We start from the raw sequence: 20,847 nt of genomic DNA, 5'->3' as shown, positions 1-20,847 counted from the left end.
GTATCAAAAGGTTTGACAATGATTTATGCCAAACTATAATGCATTCAGCAAAAAATAATGTACCAAATCTGGGACAGTTTCTTCCTGTGAATTATCAACAGCATTTGTAAGAATTATGCACAGCCTATCACACTTAAATATGTGCAGAAACAGATGCATATGCTCTCCAATTTTTGCTATCAAGAAGCAACAAAATGTGCAGAGATATAGATTAATCATGGATTCCTAATGCACTATGTAAAAGTAACCCTAGATTACAATTCCAGCTTTGCTTGATCTGGACATGTTGGAGCATTGTTATAGTCACAGATCATGGAAGTTAGAAGCAGGAATTCCTTAATGTTAAGGTCTGCCAGATGCCATGGTGCCAGAATCCCTGATGCCAGAGGTCATGTCAGAAGAGCTGCAGGTGGCAGTTGAGGTTCAAGATGTGGAGCCACCTGGAGGCAATCCCCTGATGCATAAATCTCCATCAGGCAAGGCCACCTGATACCACAGATCTTCGAATGTCTCTTGCTTATGTTGTGATCTTACATGCTTGCTAGAGCTATCTTTCTCTGATATCTGGTATGGTTGAATTTGGTGTGGGGAAAACCCTCACTGCCTGTAGGTAATGTTTATCTCATTGGAAATATTCTGTATGTCTCCCTATGGTCTACCTTTCAATTGTTAATAATATTCAGAACTCTGATTTATATATCGGTTATGCTTTTCAGCCAAGACCGTATGATCTCTCCTGAGAAATTGCTTTAATTTACAGCTCATTCTGATGATTAAAGAAGAATAATTTAATTCTCCAGGAATCAGACTGGTCCTAATTCTGTTAATGCTGAATAAATGCAGGCATGGAACTCAATTTCCCTTGTATCAATTCCTGCTCTCAATTCTTCTGATATAAGAAACTAGTAATAGATGGGTATAAACCCTAAAGACCTAAAGTGCAGCTGACAGATTGTCTTTTATGTGAAAAAGTTTATGTTTGTTATTCCTTTATGATTCATTGTAAGATTAACATTTCAGATAAACAGTAAGGTGACTGATTCTTTCTTTGTAGCCATGGTATATGTCCTGTAGTAAGCAAGGCTTTGAAAGATGCTTCATGTCTGCTTATGCTCTGCTGACCTGCAGTAAGTCACTTAGATGTAAATGTATTTGGGGTACTGGGATGACTTTATTTTATTTTTCTGTAAATTTAACACCATTTGAAAAATCTTTAATAGTTGTACAAATGGTGATTTTTATCATTTTCAGGACCAATTAGAATTAGAAGACTCAAAATTATTTTTTTATAACCAAGTCCATTTAAATAAAAACAAACATTTATAGACAATATTTGGAAATTTGGGCATTGTTTTTTCCAAACTACTTCCTGCTGGTAAGGGGCGCTGTTATGGGGGATTCGAAGAAGATGCAGAAATCCTGGCTGTAGTCTGCAAGGCTGCTTTGTCCAGCTGGTACTCTGTTTCAGGCAGTCTGGCTTGATCAAACCACATTAGTCTGGAAGGAATCCACAGCTTTTCATTTTCTGTGGAAACAAAAATAGAAATCCTTTTCCCCAGTAACTTGTCCTTGAACTTAAATTTTGGAGTCAAAGCATTTTTTTATTTAATTTATTATTTTACATGTCGATCCCAGTTCCCTCTCCCTCCCTCCCTCCCAACCTCCCTCCCCCCTCCCTCCCTTTTACCCTCTCTGCTCTCTCACATGCACCCTAACCACCCTCCCCTCCCATCCCCCCACTCCAATTCCATATGTAGGGGAATGCCATCCAGTTGGGGTCATGTAGATCTGACAGGTCATGTGAAGTAGGGACTAGGGCTTCTCTCCTGTCTCTAAGTTAAGGCAGTTATCCCTCCATGGGGGATGTGTTCTCAAGGTCCCTTTATGCACCAGGGATACATCCTGGCTCCACCAGAGGAACTAGGATACAAGGTGTATTCTAAGAGATTCATATGAAGTCCCTCACAGAAGTGGGAAGGGACAAATCCACCAGAGCTCAGGGAAAGTGGGGGGGCAGTGAATGAAGAGAGAAGTAGGAGAAAACGAGGGGGAGGAAAGGAAAACACATGCGACCAGGAAGATTGAGCCCAGTTAGGAATAAATTTTAAGAATTCTTTAACAGTCTTTGAACACTTTTGCTGGTGATAAATCCTCCTAGGTTTATATTCTATATACTCTGCAATTTATGTATTATGAATAATTTACTAATATGAAAATGTACTGCTATGTAATTATATGCTTCAAATAAAAACATTTGTGCTGCATTGTATTAAACATCCAAGAAAATTAGTTAATCTAGTAATTTAAAATGTGAAGTTATATTTGAAGATATTAATTACCTCTGTTCATTATTAATTCATGATAAAACCATTAAATATCACGTGAAATGTTTAGCTGAACAGAAAAATTCAAAGGTAAATAAAATAATGTATTGATGGGCAGTTTATAAATCTCTAAATATTTTAAAATACAACAATATGTCTCTCTAATACAAAGAATAATATTATAAGATATTATGTTTTATAGTAGAAAGTAATATTTGTCAGCCAAGTTGGACTCATGGAAATCCTAAAATAAAATTCCTGAGAATTGGACATTGATTGACACAACAGGACAAAATGCAGTTCTCCAAAATCAGCATCAGGGGGTCATTAACATCAGCCATGACTATTTATTTATTATTTATTTATTTTCACAAACTGATTTATGGTACAGAGTATTTCATCATAGGGTAACAACTAAAATACATCAAACTAAACTGGACATATAAATATAACATGTATACATACATAAAGTATGTGATGTAGGCTGAGAGGGAGATACTTTGCATTGTGGTGTTATTCTCCCATCCCAAAGTCTTTCTGTCATGTTGTTATTGACCACAATGACTCTGAATTCCTTAGTTTTAAATACTGAGATTGTCAGTAGACTACCTGCCTGGTCCATTTTCTGTGTTTATTGTACTGCCCTCTGCTGGTAAATTAATGCAGTCTCAAAAGATAACAGAAGTTTATTGTGATTCACCATTTACATGGTTGAGCAGTGTGAACAATGTAACTGAGTTCTTTAATAAAATTGCAGCTTTCTGGAAGCACACAAACTTACATTTTATTCTTGCTACAGGCTTGTGTGGAATCTTTCTCAAATTAGTTGCTGATAAGTCTTTGACTATGTGAGCATTCCACAAAACGTGATAGTGAGATTATGTAATACAAAATTGATGAATTAAAAAAAAAACTGCAAGGATTCAGATGTCTTATACTTAAATCCTTTAGAGAATCTGACACAAATGTAAAAATTAATGAGCCTATCCAATTAGAGCAAAATTTGAGAGGTCTGGGTGTCAAAATATCCTTCTATCTTCTTGCAGATTTTATGAGTGTGAGTCTGTGTGTGTGTTGAGTAGACAACCCATATGTAGCGCTTTACATGAAAATTAACTCCTTTTGTACCTGGCTTCCCTCCCTTTTGCGGGAGATTGTCTACATTTGATAAGAATTGAGGCAGGAAAACAAATATATATATTTGAAGTGATGACATAACTGGCATTGAACCAATATGAGTGTGAACCTCATGATTTCCAAAGCCACCTGTCACTGTTGTGGGAAGAATCTGAAGACATGTATTTTCTCCACATGAAGTAAACAACACCACAATGTGTGGTTTCCCTGTGTTCTTCTCTAGTCAATTCGTAGACAGTACTGCAGTACCAAACTACAATATTAGAATGAGGCTAGTCCTATTAATGATAATGTGATTTCCACTGTGTAATATCATCATTTTACACAATTTTATGAACAACAATACATGGACAATAAATTATGCATGCCATGGAGGTTTAACCAGGAGACCAGAATTAGACTGTAGTTTCACTGCATTGTTATTTGTCTATGGCAATGGCATCTGCCTGAAAACAGAATCCTAGTGGAGTATGAGCATGACAGATTTGGTGTGCACATGAGCTGACCCTTTTCTGTATCATATTTTGTGATCAATTATGATTGTGGTGAGTTCTGAGACTTCAATTTCATGGAAGAAGTGAAGGTAGAGGTAGACACCTGTTCAGACATTTGTCAATTCAACCAGGAAACAGATTTGTTTTAAGTAATATCTTAATTCCTAGAGAATAGAAGAATGGCTTCTCTATTAGTTACCCTCAGGTGTGGGCCAGGAACAGCACACACAAAGACCGATTTCCACCAACTTTCTTGGCTTGGGATGTGAATGATAATGATTTCATTTATGCTTGTAACCAGAGAATGAATACACTCTGTATAATCGCTGTGGGGGTGAGTGTTCTATACTAAGGTTGTATGAGTTTCAGCAAAGAGGGTGAAAGTCAGTATGTGGTTGGGTGAGCTTTAATAACATATAATGGATAGGGGAAAGTAATAAATGTGATTTTACTTTTCCAAAACGGCCATAAACAACCTAAAAATTTAGTGTTCAGGGGTGGTTGAAAGATCCTCAGCAGTTAAGAGCAATTTCGGTCCTTGCAGAGGAATGAGGATTAATTCCTAGTACACACATAATGGTATAAAACCATCCAGGATTCAGGGGATGTGTCACCCACATCAGAAGTCTGTGGGAAGCAGACACACTGGTTATACACACACATCAGAATGGCCATATACATAAAACCCAGAGAGTAAAATAGTTAATTATAATCTTCAGTAATGTTCAATTGTCTAAATAATAATGCTGCCCTATAGCTGTACTTTCCAAGATAGTTGCTGCCAGTCATGAAAAAAATTAACATTTTGATGGATTCTGTACGTTTGTGAGCATGATTTTATTGTTTAAATAAAACTTGAAACATGCTGTCAGTACATGAAGTATATTTATATTAATAAACAAAATTAATAAACAGAATTAGGGAAGAATGTGAAGATTTTGTCACTACTGCAGGCTACTTATTATATTTCTCAAGGAAAAATCAGTGTTCACAATCACCAGAGTTACTCCTTTCATTGATATAAAGGTCAAACAGTTAATGAAAAGATCTGCCTATTTATTTTTTCTGATACCTCCTTTGTGTCCATAATCATTTTCTGGCCCTAAGTGTGTGTCCTTCTCACACTGTATCCTAATAATGGTTATCTGCATATGTATAACTTCTAACATAATCCTCCCAGTCCATCACAACCTTACTCCTGCCTACTGTCGATATACTATAGACCTCATTTCAGGTATAATTCCCAATGTCTGCATCCTGTGTTCGTTTCCTTACACATTTCTCTCATCATGCATCTTGTATCTCTCTGCACTAAACCTATAGGGACATGTCCTCTAAATATCTAAAACAAATATGGTGTCAACGACATGGACAAGTTTTAACCATTTACCCTCAAGGTCATGAGGGATAATTTCTGAGAGAAAATTAGCATCTACATCTACTATGAAAGGAGTCTGTAAGGATTTATGTACATTCTGGAATTGTACCATATCTGACAGCCCCTGCCATGGAGGTAAATACAACAAGACAATAACTCTGAACATGACAGAAATGAAAATTAAGTGCAATTCTTAGACTGGTGCTGTTTTTATTATCAAAAGAGGATCAAACTCACTACCATGAACCCCGCACTGCCTCTCTGATCTGAGATTAAAGAGAAGTACAGGCGTGTAATAAGTCACTGACTTAACCAGTCCTGTGGCTGTGCCCAGTCATTGCTGATTTGCATGTGCCAAGAGCATGTCCACTGCCCTCCTTCATAATCAGGTCACATCTATGCTGGAATCAGCCTCACACGGGTCACAGCACAGACATGAGGGTCCCCAAACAGCTCCTGGTGTTGCAGTTGCTCTGGCTTATAGGTGAGAAATTTTAATTTCTATGAATTATTTTCCAAATAGCATTGGAAATCCATTCTTCTGAATCTGGTTAGAATTTCATTGAATCTGTGAAATACTTGTTCTAATTACTACAATTTTCCATCACAGGTGCCAGATGTGATATTCAGATGACCCAGTCTCCAGCTCTCTTGTCTGCATCTCTGGGGGACAGTGTCACCATCACATGCCAATCAAGTCAGAACATTTATGGTAATTTAGCATGGTATCAGCAGGAACCAGGGAACCGTCCTAAGCTCCTCATATATGGTGCAAGCAGCTTGGTAAATGGGGTCCCATCGAGGTTCAGTGGCAGTGGATCTGGCACACAGTTTTCTCTCAAGATCAGCAGCCTGCAGTCTAAAGACATTGCAACTTATTACTGTCAACAGTATAATAACTTTCCTCCCACAGTGATTCAAGTCATAACATAAACCCCCAAGGAAGCAGAAGTGTGAGGCCTGTCTGCCCCAGATGTTCATTTTGAGTATTCACCCACTGAAACCGTTTTCAGTATTTACAGCATTTTCTAGATAGATCATGATGAGTCTCTCTCTTCTGTCTCTTCTCTATCTCTCTCTCTATCTCTCTCACAACACATACACACAAACATATACATGCACATACACACACACACATACACACACCTTTTTGCCTTTTCACTTAAATATAACATTCATTGACTCTAGTGGTTTTCAGTAATACATTTAAGTACCAAGTTAGTTCTAAGTATCAAGTTAATTCTAAATTAATGTGGCTCCAGGTGGTTTGGTTTGAAAAATATCCCATAGCCAAGATTATCTAGTGAAGTTTATTTTAGATAAATCATAAAAATGACTATGTGGGTTTGCTTTAATTGGTTTATGTCTCAGCTAACATGAAGAAGTACAAATTCCACAGCTGTAGTTATCCTATAAATATGTCTATACATTTGACTCTTAGCTATTTATGCAGTCTGTTTATGTATTAATGAAAGCACAATCATATAGCAACAGAAAAGTCTCAGGTAATAAAATTCCCAGTGGTTTTCCTTGGAACACTTAAAGAAGAGCATGGGCAGAGTTAGGGCCCTTTTCTCCAGTACCATGCATCTCTTCTCTCAAGCTGCAGTCATGTCAGGCTCTGGGAAGAGCCATGAAAGAGGAATTTCCTCAGGGAATTCTGTTCACCTACCTGTCTACGTGTGACACTGTCTAGTAGCTTACTATATAATGTTGTGTTTTAAAAGAAATATCTAAAATTCCTCACTTAATTATCAGATATCTTAACCAAGCCCAGTGCAAAAAAGTAACTGTGCACTTAACCCCCATTAAGCTCATGTCTGAGAACATTAGCCATTCATTTACTGAACAGCTTCTGGTTTATTATTTGCCAAATTTGACTGAAACATCTGTGATGGAAAAGTCCTCTGCACAATAAGGAAAATTTCTTACATACACTTATAAGTTACTACTGATACCTCCATGTAAATTGCGGTACCCATTGAATCTGCTAGGGTCCAGTGTGAACACGTCATTTCCACCTTAAAAGATCCCACTGGAAAGCTCATTAAAATTGTAATTTTGCAAGTCAACAACAACTCAGCTTGGCAATGCTATCATATACTTGAGTAAATTTTAAAAACCTATCTAACAGTACAACAAAGCCAGGAAGCTAATATTTTTTTCAGAGTGAAAAGCTATTACTTTTTTCATCATGAGGATAGTGTTAATCTTGCTCTAAAATGACATTGGACTCTTGATTATGAATCTTTACAAAATCCTGACATAATTAAGACGTTATCCTTATATAACATATAAACTTTAACTAGGTTAATGGCCCCAGTGAAATTCTACTTACTCAAAATTTAAGCCTGTTGAATTTTCTTCTTCTGATTTTACTTAATCAGAATCAGGTGTTTTAGATAATTAGATACATCAGTCAATGTAGAGCAATAGATATGCGTTGTCTACACATCACTATAAGTAACTCTTGTGGTGTGAGATATGATATGAGAACATGGATATTTTGACATCCAGACCTCTCAAATTTTGCTATAATTGGATAGGCCCATGGTTCTTTACATTTGTGTCACACCCTCTAGAGGATTTGCATGTAAGATATCTGAATCCTTGCACTTTTTAATTCATGGATTTTGTTTTATATAATCTCATTATTGCTGTAAATGGTAGGAAGTTTTATAGAATGCTCTGATAGTCGAAGACTTATCAGCACCTAACTGAGAAAGTTTCCACACAAGCCTGTATCAACAATAAAGTGCAACTTTCTGTGCTGTCAGAAAGCTGCAACTTTATTAAAGAACTGAGTTAGATTGTTCACACTGCTCAACCCTGTAATTGGTGAATCACAAAAAAAAAAAAAAAAACCTGTTAATTTTTGAGACGGCATTAATTTACCAACAGAGGGCAGTACAATAAGCTCAGAAAATGGACCAGGCAGGTAGTCTACTGACAATCTCAGTATTTAAAAAGAAGGAATTCAGAGTCATTGGGATCAATAACAACATGACAGAAAGACTTTGGGATGGGAGAATAACACCACAATGCAAAATAGCTCCCTCTCAGCCTACATCACATACTTTATGTATGTATACATGTTATATTTATATGTTCAGTTCAGATAGTTTGATGTATTTTAGTTGCTTCCCTATGATGAAACACTCTATACCATAAATCAGTTTGTGAAAATAAATAAATAACAAATAAATAGTCATGGCTGATGTTAATGACCCCATGATGCTGATTTTGGAGAACTGCATTTTGTCAATCAATGCCCAATTCTTGTGAAATTTGTTTTAGGATTTCCATGAGTTCAACTTGGCTGTTGGAATCTCTACTAGAAAACATAATATTTTATAATATTATCCTTCTTATTAGAGAGACATATTGTTGTATTTCAAAAATATTTAGGGATCTATAAACTACCCATTAATTGGTTAATTTATTCTCCTTTGAGTTTTTCTGTTCAGCTGAATATCTCAATGTGGTATCTAATACTTTTTCTTAAATTAATAATTAATAGGTGTAATTAATACCTTCAAATATGATTTTACATTATAAATTATAAAATTAACTAAAGTTTGTGATTGTTTAATAAAATGCAGCACATATGTTTTTATTAGAAGAATACTATTACATAGCAGTACATTTTCATATTAGTAAATTATCCGTAATACATAAATTGAAGTGTACATGAAAAATAAACCTAGGAGGATTCATCAGCAGCAAAGCTGTTCAAAGTTTGTTAAAGAATTCTTAAAATTTAAAAAGAATGCTTTCCAAGTATTCATGTGTAACAGAGGAGGATATTAACTGAAATGAAACAAAGCTTACATATTGCCATATTCTGACATATTACCCACTCATATTATGATATATAAGGTTTCCTATTTTTTTATATTTATGTAGAAATGGTATTGTCTGTCGTGTGAAGATTATTCTCCTCCTCTCCGGCAAAATTTGGTAATAAAATTAATTCATTGTGGAATGATGACATACGAGTAGGCTCTGACTCAGTTTCTGTCATTCCAATTACCAAACAAGAAGATATATCTGTCCATCACTTAACAAATATACTCTAATTCAGTTTAAGAGGAATATGACTTTCATTTTTTATTTTCTATAAACAGTATATGACACCTATTTCCGGTAAAATCTTAACTTTTTGCTGATAATCAGACCAATTCTTTCAGCCACAAGTAAAATTTGTCCTGTACCTTCATTTAACATTTTTAATCTGCCATCTCCTTGTGAGGTTAACTAAAGTGCTATAAGAACAGATTGTTCAATTCCCAATGAATGACAAGTGTCTTCATCATCACTCCCTGCAGTGTACCCATAATGCTGTGCTTACTAGAATGTCAGGACCATGCACACATGGTACCTTCCACATAGACCATTTTCAGTATCCTGTTATATTCTACCACACAACATACTGTGTTTTACTATTTTCACCCAGAACATAGAAAATTTATAATTTTATTTTTGCCAGCGTAAGAATTGTGCTGTACAGAGAAGAGTACCTGTATATTCCTCCCAAGGGAGGATATTCCCTTGCAAGTCTGAGGTAAAAGCTCAACTGTACTCTTTCCATGACTGATCACCCCACAGGCTACCCGTTATCAAGATGAGGCACTGTGTACAGCGGCAGGGGCTGCTAAAGATAAGAATTTCTCACTCTGAGGGCTGCTATTTTGTCTAGTCAACTCAGTGTTACGCCTTACAAAAGCTCCTCAGATTCAACAATCCTGCACTGCCTCTCTGATCTGAGATTAAAGAGAAGCACAGGCGTGTAATAAGTCACTGACTTAACCAGTCCTGTGGCTGTGCCCAGTCATTGCTGATTTGCATGTGCCAAGAGCATGTCCACTGCCCTCCTTCATAATCAGGTCACATCTGTGCTGGAATCAGCCTCACACGGGTCACAGCACAGACATGAGGGTCCCCAAACAGCTCCTGGTGTTGCAGTTGCTCTGGCTTATAGGTGAGAAATTTTAATTTCTATGAATTATTTTCCAAATAGCATTGGAAATCCATTCTTCTGAATCTGGTTAGAATTTCATTGAATCTGTGAAATACTTGTTCTAATTACTACAATTTTCCATCTCAGGCGCCAGATGTGATATTCAGATGACCCAGTCTCCAGCTCTCTTGTCTGCATCTCTGGGGGACAGTGTCACCATCACATGCCAATCAAGTCAGAACATTGGTAGTAATTTAGCATGGTATCAGCAGGAACCAGGGAACCGTCCTAAGCTCCTCATATATGGTGCAAGCAGCTTGGTAAATGGGGTTCCATCGAGGTTCAGTGGCAGTGGATCTGGCACACAGTTTTCTCTCAAGATCAGCAGCCTGCAGTCTAAAGACATTGCAACTTATTACTGTCAACAGTATAATAACCTTCCTCCCACAGTGATTCAAGTCATAACATAAACCCCCAAGGAAGCAGAAGTGTGTGTCCTGGCTGCCCCAGATGTAATTTCTGATGATTCACCCACTGAAACCGTTTTCAGTATTTACAGCATTTTCTAGATAGATCATGATGAGTCTCTCTCTAAGGGACCTCAGACAGTGGAGCCAGGATGTATCCCTGGAGCACAAAAGGACCTTGAGAACACATCCCCCATGGAGGGATAACTGCCTTAATCTAGAGACAGGAGAGAAGCCCTAGTCCCTACTTCACATGACCTGTCAGATCTACATGACCCCAACTGGATGGCATTGCCCTACACATGGAATTGGGGTGGGGGGATGGGAGGGGAGGGTGTTTAGAGTGCATGTGAGAAGGCAGAGAGGGCAAAAGAGAGGGAAGGAAGGAGGAAGGAAGGAAGGGAAGAAGAGAGGGAGGGAGGATGGGAGGGAGGGAAGGAGAGGGAACTGGGATCGACATGTAAAAATTAAATTAAAAAAAAAAATGCTTTGACTCCAAAATTTAAGTTCAAGGACAAGTTACTGGGGAAAAGAATTTCTATTTTTGTTCCACAGAAAATGAAAAGATGTGGATTCCTTCCAGACTAATGTGGGTTGATCAAGCCAGACCACCTGAAACAGAGTACCAGGTGATCCTACATTCAAAACAGCTGGACAAAGCAGCCTTCCCCACCCACCCCCCCCAACCCCCCCCCCCCCCCCCCCCCCCCCCCCCAAACCCCCCCCCAACCAAAAGGAAAAAAATTAAAAAAAAAAAAACACAAAAAAAAAAAAAAAATTTTTATAAATTTTTTTTTTTTTTTAAAAAGTTTTTTATTTAAAAAAAAAAATATTTTTTTTTTTTAAAAATCATACGAGGTTTTTTGGGGAGCCCCCACCCCCCCCCCCCACCTCCCCCCCCTCCCCCCCCCCCCCCCCCCCTCTTCTGCCGGCTATTGGCCAGAGGTGAGTCTGGGCCCAATCGGGGCTGCCTGTCCCCTTCAACCTCTTTACCCCCCTCCCCCCGCCTGAACTCCCTGGATTGGCCCCTGATCCTGCTGCTCCTGTCTCCGGTCCCCTTTGAGAGCACCCTTGGAGCTCTGATACACCCCCACCCATCCCAACCTCCAGCCTACCCCCCCCACCCTGTGCCCTACCCCACCTACGGTCCTGCTGCTCTGGTTGAGCACTGGGACAGAGGGTGGAGCCAACAGTCCACCCTACTTCGGAGACCTCTCAGAGCAACTCCGAACAAAGGAGACCTGACTATCCACGTGGGACCACCTGTAATTTCCACCGGCTTGGTCCCTGACCCCGCCTCCAGTCCTCTGCTGGAGTCCCAGGCCCCTCCCAGAGATCCGCCTATCTCAGCGGGTCCACTTGGAGTTCCTGCAGGCAAGATCCTTGACCCCCAAATCCGGGCCCTGCCAAAGAACGAGGTCTCAGCTGGAGAGCGCCAGTTTCCAGTGAGATCCCACTACCCTGCAAAACCTTCTCAAGTTCCAGTCCAGCCCTCGTCCTCTTCTCCCGGCTATTGGCCAGAGAGAAGCCTCCTAGAGAGCTTGGACCACACAGAGATACAGACATTGAATCTTTGATCCACATAAGCCCATCTGGGAAGGACCATAGAGAGAGGGAAGAGACACCACCAACACCTACAGGAAGAAACTATGGGAAGAAGGCAATACAAGAGAACACCTAACAACAGAAAGACAAACATGACACCACCAGAATCTAGGGAATCTACACCAACTAGAATGGAACACAACAACAAAGCAGAGGAAGCAGAAGGGTATGACTTAAAAATCACCATCATAAAAATGATAGAGGCCCTCAAAGAAGATATGAGAAAATCCCTTAAAGAAATAGAGGAAAAAACAAACAAAAAAGTGGAAGAAATGAACAAATTCCTTAAGGAAAGTACAGAAAGCCAAGAAAAAACAATTAACCAGGTGAAGGAAACGGTTCAAGATTTGAAAACCGAAATTGAGAAAATAAAGGCAACACAAATGGAAGGAAAGCTGGAAATTGAAAAGCTGGGCAAAAAAATCGGAAACCACGGACACAAGCATAACCAATAGAATTCAAGAGATGGAAGAGAGAATCTCAGGCGCAGAAGATAAACTAGAAGAAATAGATTCATCGACCAAAGAAAACCATAAATCCAACAAATCCTTAACACACAATATCCAGGAAATGTGGGACACCATGAAAAGGCCAAACCTAAGAATAATAGGCATAGAGGAAGGTGAGGAAGCCCAGCTCAAAGGTGCTGAAAACATATTCAACAAAATCATCGAGGAAAACTTTCCAAATCTGAAGAAGGACATGCCCATGAAAGTACAAGAAGCATACCGAACCCCAAATAGGCTGGACCAAAGAAAAAAGACCCCTCGACATATAATAATCAAAACACCTAGCATACAGAATAAAGAAAAAATATTAAGAGCAGCGAAGGAAAAAGGACAGGTAACATATAAAGGCAGACCTATCAAAATTACACCTGACTTCTCCATGGAAACCCTCAAGGCCAGAAGGTCCTGGATAGATGTTCTAAAAGTATTAAGAGAACACGGATGCCAGCCTAGGCTACTATATCCAGCAAAACTCTCAGTCAATATAGATGGAGAGAACAAGATATTCAATGACAAAACCAGATTTTCCCAATATGTATCTACAAATCCAGCCCTACAGAAAGTATTGGAAGGAAAATTCCAACCCAAGGAAGGTAACTACGCCCACAAAAATGTAGGCAACAGATAATCCAACTACACCAGAAACCTAGGGTGAAGCAGAACAAATATATTCACAATACCACTGCCAACAACAAACCTAAATCAAACAACCATCAACAATCAATGGTCCTTACTCACCCTCAACATTAATGGTCTTAACTCACCTATAAAAAGACACAGATTAACAGAATGGATACGAAGACAGAATCCATCCTTCTGCTGCATACAAGAAACACATCTTAGCTCCAAAGATAGACATTACCTCAGGGTAAAGGGTTGGGAAAAGATTTTCCAATCAAATGGAAATAAGAAGCAAGCAGGCGTAGCTATCCTAATATCTAACAAGCTAGACTTCAAACCAAAACTAGTCAAAAGAGATGAAGATGGTCATTTCATATTCATCTCAGGAGAAATCCATCAACACAAAGTCTCAATTCTGAACATCTATGCCCCTAATACAAAGCCACCCACATTCGTAAAAGAAACACTACTAAAACTCAAAGCTCATATAAAACCTCACACACTTATAGTGGGAGACTTCAATACACCACTCTCAACACTAGACAGGACCACAAATCAGAAACTCAACAAAGAAACAAAAGAATTAACAGAAGTTATGTCTCAACTGGGGCTAACAGACATCTATAGAACATTCCATCCAAAGACAAAAGAATATACCTTCTTCTCTGCTCCACATGGAACCTTCTCTAAAATCGACCACATACTAGGAGACATAACAAACCTCAACAGATACAAGAGAATAGAAATAGTCCCCTGTATCTTATCGGACCACCATGCTTTAAAATTGGAATTCAACAACAATACAAATAGCAGAAAACCTGCAAACTCATGGAAACTGAACAATGTGCAATTGCACCACTCCTGGGTCAAAGAAGAAATAAAGAAAGAAATTAAAGACTTTCTAATATTCAACGAGAATGAGGATACAACATACCCGAACTTATGGGACACCTTGAAAGCAGTGCTACGAGGGAAGTTCATTGCACTAAGTGCCCATATGAAGAAAACAGAGGATAGTCACATAAATGAATTAACAGCGCAACTGAAAACCTTAGAACAGAGAGAAGCGAATTCACCCCGCAGGAGCAGACGCCAGGAAATAATCAACTTGAGGGCTGAAATCAACAAAATAGAAACCAGGAAAACAATACAAAAAATCAATGCAACAAAGAGTTGGTTTTTTGAGAAAATCAACAAGATTGATAAACCTTTATCCAAATTAACGAAAAAGCAGAGACAGAACATGCAAATTAACAAAATCAGAAATGAAATGGGGAACATAACAACAGACACAGAGGAAATCCAGACAATTTTCAGGTCATACTTCGAAAATCTGTATTCCACAAAAATTGAAAATTCAAAGGAAATGGACAAGTTTCTGGATAACTATCACTTACCAAAATTAAATCAAGAACAGACAAACAACTTAAATAGACCTATAACCCGAAATGAAATAGAAGCAGTCATCGAAAGCCTTCCAACGAAAAAAAGTCCAGGGCCAGATGGATTCAGTGCAGAATTCTACCAGACATTCAAGGAAGAACTAATACCACTACTCCTCAAACTGTTCCACAAGATAGAAACAGAAGGTTTATTGCCAATCTCTTTTTATGAGGCCACAATAACTTTGGTACCCAAACCTCACAAAGACACAACTAAGAAAGAAAACTACAGACCAATATCCCTGATGAACATCGATGCAAAAATACTCAATAAAATAATGGCAAACCGAATTCAAAAATACATCAGAGAAATCATCCACCATGATCAAGTAGGCTTCATACCTGGATTGCAGGGATGGTTTAACATACGAAAATCTATCAACGTGATCCACCATATAAACAAACTGAAAAAGAAAAACCATATGATTATCTCCCTAGATGCAGAAAAAGCCTTCGATAAAATTCAACACCCTTTCATGATAAAGGTATTAGAGAGGTCAGGGATAACAGGAACATACCTAAACATAATAAGAGCAATATACAGCAAACCAACTGCCAACATCAAACTGAATGGAGAGAAACTTAAGCCAATTCCTCTAAAATCAGGAACAAGACAAGGCTGTCCTCTCTCTCCATATCTCTTCAATATCGTACTAGAAGTTCTAGCTAATGCTATAAGACAACAAAAGGAGATCAAGGGCATCCAAATTGGAAAGGAAGAAGTCAAACTGTCTCTATTTGCAGATGATATGATAGTTTACATAAGCGACCCAATAAACTCTACCAGGGAACTCCTACAGCTGATAAACACCTTCAGCAAACTAGCAGGATACAAGATAAACTCAAAAAAATCAGTAGCCCTATTTTTTTCAGACGACAAAGAGGCAGAGAAAGAAATCAGAGAAACATCACCCTTTACAATAGCCACAAGCAACATAAAGTATCTTGGTGTAACGCTTACCAAACAAGTAAAAGATCTATATAATAAGAACTTTGTGACTCTAAAGAAAGAAATTAAAGAAGATACCAGAAAATGGAAAGACCTCCCATGCTCTTGGGTAGGTAGGATAAACATAGTAAAAATGGCAATCTTACCAAAAGCAATCTACAGATTCAATGCAATCCCCATTAAAATCCCACCACAATTCTTCACCGACCTTGAAAGGATAATAATTAACTTTATATGGAAAAACAAAAGACCCAGGATAGCCAAAACAACCCTATACAATAAAAGAACATCAGGAGGCATCACCATTCCTGACTTTAAGCTCTACTACAGAGCTATAGTTCTGAAAACAGCCTGGTATTGGCATAAAAATAGACAGGTAGACCAATGGAATCGAATTGAAAACCCTGATATTAATCCATGCACCTATGAACACCTGATTTTCGACAAAACAGCTAAAATGATACAATGGGGCAAAGACAGCATCTTCAACAAATGGTGCTGGCACAATTGGATGAGGGTGTGTAGAAGACTGCAGATAGACCCATGTCTGTCGCCATGCACAAAACTCAAGTCCAAATGGATCAAAGACCTCAACATCAATCCAGCCACATTGAACCTCTTAGAAGAGAAAGTAGGAGGTACCCTTGAACAAATTGGTATAGGAGACCGCTTCTTGAACATAACTCCAGGGGCACAGACACTGAAAGAAACAATTAATAAATGGGACCTCTTCAAACTTAGAAGCTTCTGTAAGGCAAAGGACACAGTTGACAAGACCAAACGGCAGCCCACTGACTGGGAAAAGATTTTCACTAATCCTATATCCGACAAAGGGCTGATCTCCAAAATATACAAAGAACTCAAGAAACTAGTCAACAAAACACCAAATAACCCTATTAAAAAATGGGGTACAGAACTGAAGAAAGAATTCTCAATGGAGGAAATCAAAAAGGCTGAAAGACACTTAAGAAAATGCTCCACATCCTTAGCTATCAGGGAAATGCAAATCAAAACAACTTTGAGATACCATCTTACCCCTGCCAGAATGGCTAAAATTAGAAACACCAGTGATGACTTATGTTGGAGAGGATGTGGAGAAAGTGGAACACTCCTCCACTGCTGGTGGGAGTGCAAACTCATACAGCCACTTTGGAGATCAGTATGGCGGTTCCTCAGGAAAATGGGAATTAGTTTACCACAGGACCCGGCAATCCCCCTCTTAGGTATATACCCAAAGGATTCACATCAATGCAACAAAGACATCTGTTCAACTATGTTCATAGCAGCACTATTTGTAATAGCAAGAACCTGGAAGCAACCTAGATGCCCTTCAATTGAAGAATGGTTAATGAAGATGTGGCACATCTACACAATGGAATACTACTCTGCAGAAAAAAATAATGGTATCTTGAAATTCGCAGGCAAGTGGATGGCACTTGAAGAAACCATTCTGAATGAGGTAACCCAGTCACAAAAAGAGGAACACAGTATGTACTCACTCATATATGGATTTTAGACCTAGATCAAATGATCACCAGCCTATAATTCACATCACCAGAGGAACTAGGATACAAGTTGTATTCTAAGAGATTCATATAAAGTCCCTCACAGAACTGGGAAGGGACAAGTCCCCCAGACCTCAGGTATAGTGGGGGAGGACAGCTAATGGAGAGAGAAGTAGGAGAAAATGAGAGGGAGGAGAGGAAGGCATGTGTGACTAGGAGGATTGAGCCTGGTTAGGAATGGAAAATAGGAAAGAGAGAGAGAGACAGAGACAGAGAGAGAGAACATAAAAGAGGGAGCCAATATTGGTTTGAAGATAAAGTTGAACACAAAGAAAGGTCGAGGGAACTACAAGACTGCTCCCAACTAACAATCTCAGCTTCCGTGGAAAGGCTATCATAAATGCCCTTCCCGGAGAGTGAGATCAACAACTAACTTCTCCATGGAGTCCTCAACTAATGCCTGTTGAAAACAGGAGCAAACACCCATACATAAACACTGAGTCAAACTAGAACCCAGAAGCAGATGGAGAGGACAAGACCATGCGGTAGAAGTACATAGAGACAGCTTACCTGAACAAGGAGGAGCTAAGGGCCACTAGACTGATAGCTGGGAAGCCAACAGAGGTCTGACTCGGACTCCCCTGAATATGGGTCTCAGCCAGAAGGTCTGAGCAGTCTAAGAGACCTCAGACAGTGGAGCCAGGATGTATCCCTGGTGCACAAAAGGACTTTGCAAACATATCCCCCATGGAGGGATAACTGCCTTATTCTAGAGATAGGAGAGAAGCCCTAGTCCCTACTTCACAGGACCTGTCAGATCTACATGACCCCAACTGGATGGCATTCCCCTACATATTGTATTGTGGTGGGGGGTTGGGAGGGGAGGGTGTTTAGAGTGCATGGGAGAGGGTAGAGAGGGCAAAAGGGAGGGAAGGAGGGAGGGAGGGCTTGGGGGGAGGGAGGGAGGGAGGGAGAGGGAACTGGGATCGACATGTAAAATAATAATAATAAAAAAAAAAAAACGCTTTGACTCCAAAATTTAAGTTGAAGAACAAGTTACTGGGGAAAAGTATTTCTATTTTTGTTTCCACAGAAAATGAAAAGATGTGGATTCCTTCTAGACTAATGTGGTTTGATCACACCAGACCGCCTGAAACAGAGTACAAGCTGATCCTACATTCCAAACAGCTGGACAAAACAGCCCTACAGACTACAGCTAGGATATCTGAATCTTCTTCGAATCCCCCAAGACAGCGCCCCTTACCAGCAGGAAGTAGTTTGGAAAGAACGACGCCCAAATTCCCAAATATTGTGTATAAATGTTTGTTTTCATTTAATTGGACTTTGTTATATAAAATTAAATAAAAAATACTCTATATGCAAAAAAAAAAAAAAAAAAAAGAAAAAAAAAATCATACGATCAACACATCTCTTGCACTTCCTCAAAGGCCATGCAAGTGTGACTCCTGGTTATTGGCTGGCATATTGTAAATTTTAGGTTGTTTATGGCCCTTTTGAAAAATCAAGTCACATTTATTACTTTCCCCTATCCATTATATGTTCTTAAAGCTCACCCCAACCACATACTGACTTTCACCCTCTTTGCTGAAACTCATACAACCTCACCCCCACGGTGATTATACAGAGTGTATTCATTCTCTGGTTACAAGCATAAATGAAATCATTATCATTCACATCCCCAGCCAAGAAAGTTATTGGAAATCAGTCTTTTTGTGTGCTGTTCCTGTCCCACACCTGAGGGTAACTAATAGAGAAGCCATTCTTCTATCTTATTCTCCAGGAATTATGATATAACTTAAACTAAATCTGTTTCATGGTTGGTTTGATACAATGTCTGACCAGGTGTCTACATCTGCCTTCACTTCTTCTGTGGAATTGAAGTCTCAGAACTCACCACAATCATAATTGATCACAAAATATGATACAAAAATGTCAGCTCATGTGCACACCAAATCTGTCATGCTCATACTCCACTAGGATTCTGTTTTCAGGCAGATGCCATTGCCATAGACAAATAACAATGCAGTGAAACTACAGTCTAATTCTGGTCTCCTGGTTAAACCTCCATGGCATGCATAATTTATTGTGCATGTATTGTTGTTCATAAAATTGTGTATAATGGTGATATTACACAGTGGAAATCACATTATCACTTATAGGACTAGCCTCATTCTAATACTGTAGTTTGGTACTGCAGTACTGTCTACGAATTGACTAGAGAAGAACACAGGGAAACCACACATTGTGGTGTTATTTATTTCATGTGGAGAAAGTGCAGGTCTTCAGACTCTTCCCACAACAGTGACAAGGGACTTTGGAAATCATGAAGTTCACACCCACATTGGTTCAATACCAGTTATTTCATGGCTTCAAATATAGAAAAAAATGTGTTTTCCTGTCTCAATTCTTAGAAAAAGGGGAGGGAAGCCAGGTATAAAAGGAGTTCATTTTCATAGACTGACACCAGTAGTAATACTCAAGATTTAAAAAAAATAGACAAAAGAAATTTCAACAGCCATTGATTCTTGAAATTATTAGAGATTTTGATATCAGATGAATGAGGTTGAGATTTTTTTTACTTTACCTACATGATTTCTTCCAGTGATCTTTATGTTAGCCATTATTCTCCATTCAGTTTATAAGAATCCACAATCTATCTACTGCACCAGCTCCATGCTGAAGTAAAAATGGAGAAGGGAAAAGGAAGTAGGAGCTACATGGGACCTCATACCTTTGCCCATTCCAGTCTCGACTAACAGTGGGTAGTAAAGACTCACATAAGTGGGCAGGGCTATGAAGAAATGCTACAAACAACATGAATCTGAAACACATGCATATGAAATCCAATTCTTGCTATAAAGAAGAAACATAATATTATACTGTGATATTGCTGAGATGTAGCTTAACTGTGGGCTTCTTTCCTAGTATGAAATAAAGAACCCTGGATTACACTCTGCATTTCATGTACTGGGCAGATGGTGCATTCTTGATGTACAAGACCCTGGAAGTTAGAGGCAGGGATTCCTGAATCTCAAGGTCATTATTCACTATAACAGTAGGCCCAGCAGTGCTAGATGAGACCCAGAATTTATCAGGAAACAAATGTACTTTGAACGCCAGTTAGGAAATATTACTTATAATGTATTAAACATAGTTGCAAAAGTTAAAGCAGCACTGAATGTATTACTTCCAACACATTCAATAAACATTTGAGTTACAGAAGATAAAACTATGTTGATGGGGGAAAATTAGCTAATAATAGTTTATATTTAATTATTTGATATTTGGCCATATTATGGCAAGGTCCCTGAATTTGAAGGCATTCCTTTGTTCTGAAACACATTGTAGGTTATTTCATGTAGCTTAGTTAAAATGGCTCATTGTTGGCTTTCATGTTTCCACTGTTCTCACATGACTGGTCTAGCAGAAAGCCAC

General features: G+C 38.7%; 1 protein-coding gene and 1 gene segment (V, D, J or C); one reads left to right on the top strand and one right to left on the bottom strand.

Moving 5' to 3' along the window:
* The window catches only part of LOC127235735 (ribose-5-phosphate isomerase), an 877,486-nt gene that overhangs the window by 620,131 nt on the left and 236,508 nt on the right, over window positions 1–20,847 (bottom strand). The window lies entirely within an intron of this gene.
* LOC127235743 (immunoglobulin kappa variable 1-9-like) lies at window positions 5,724–6,266 on the top strand. The segment is given in 2 exon segments: window positions 5,724–5,817; window positions 5,944–6,266. Coding segments are annotated over 2 exon segments (372 nt in total).

This window comes from Phodopus roborovskii, unplaced genomic scaffold (genome assembly GCF_943737965.1).
Source record: "Phodopus roborovskii unplaced genomic scaffold, PHOROB, whole genome shotgun sequence".
Taxonomy (NCBI): Eukaryota; Metazoa; Chordata; class Mammalia; order Rodentia; family Cricetidae; genus Phodopus; species Phodopus roborovskii.
Note: the sequence above shows the minus strand (reverse complement) of the source record. Positions and strands in the feature narration are given on the sequence as shown.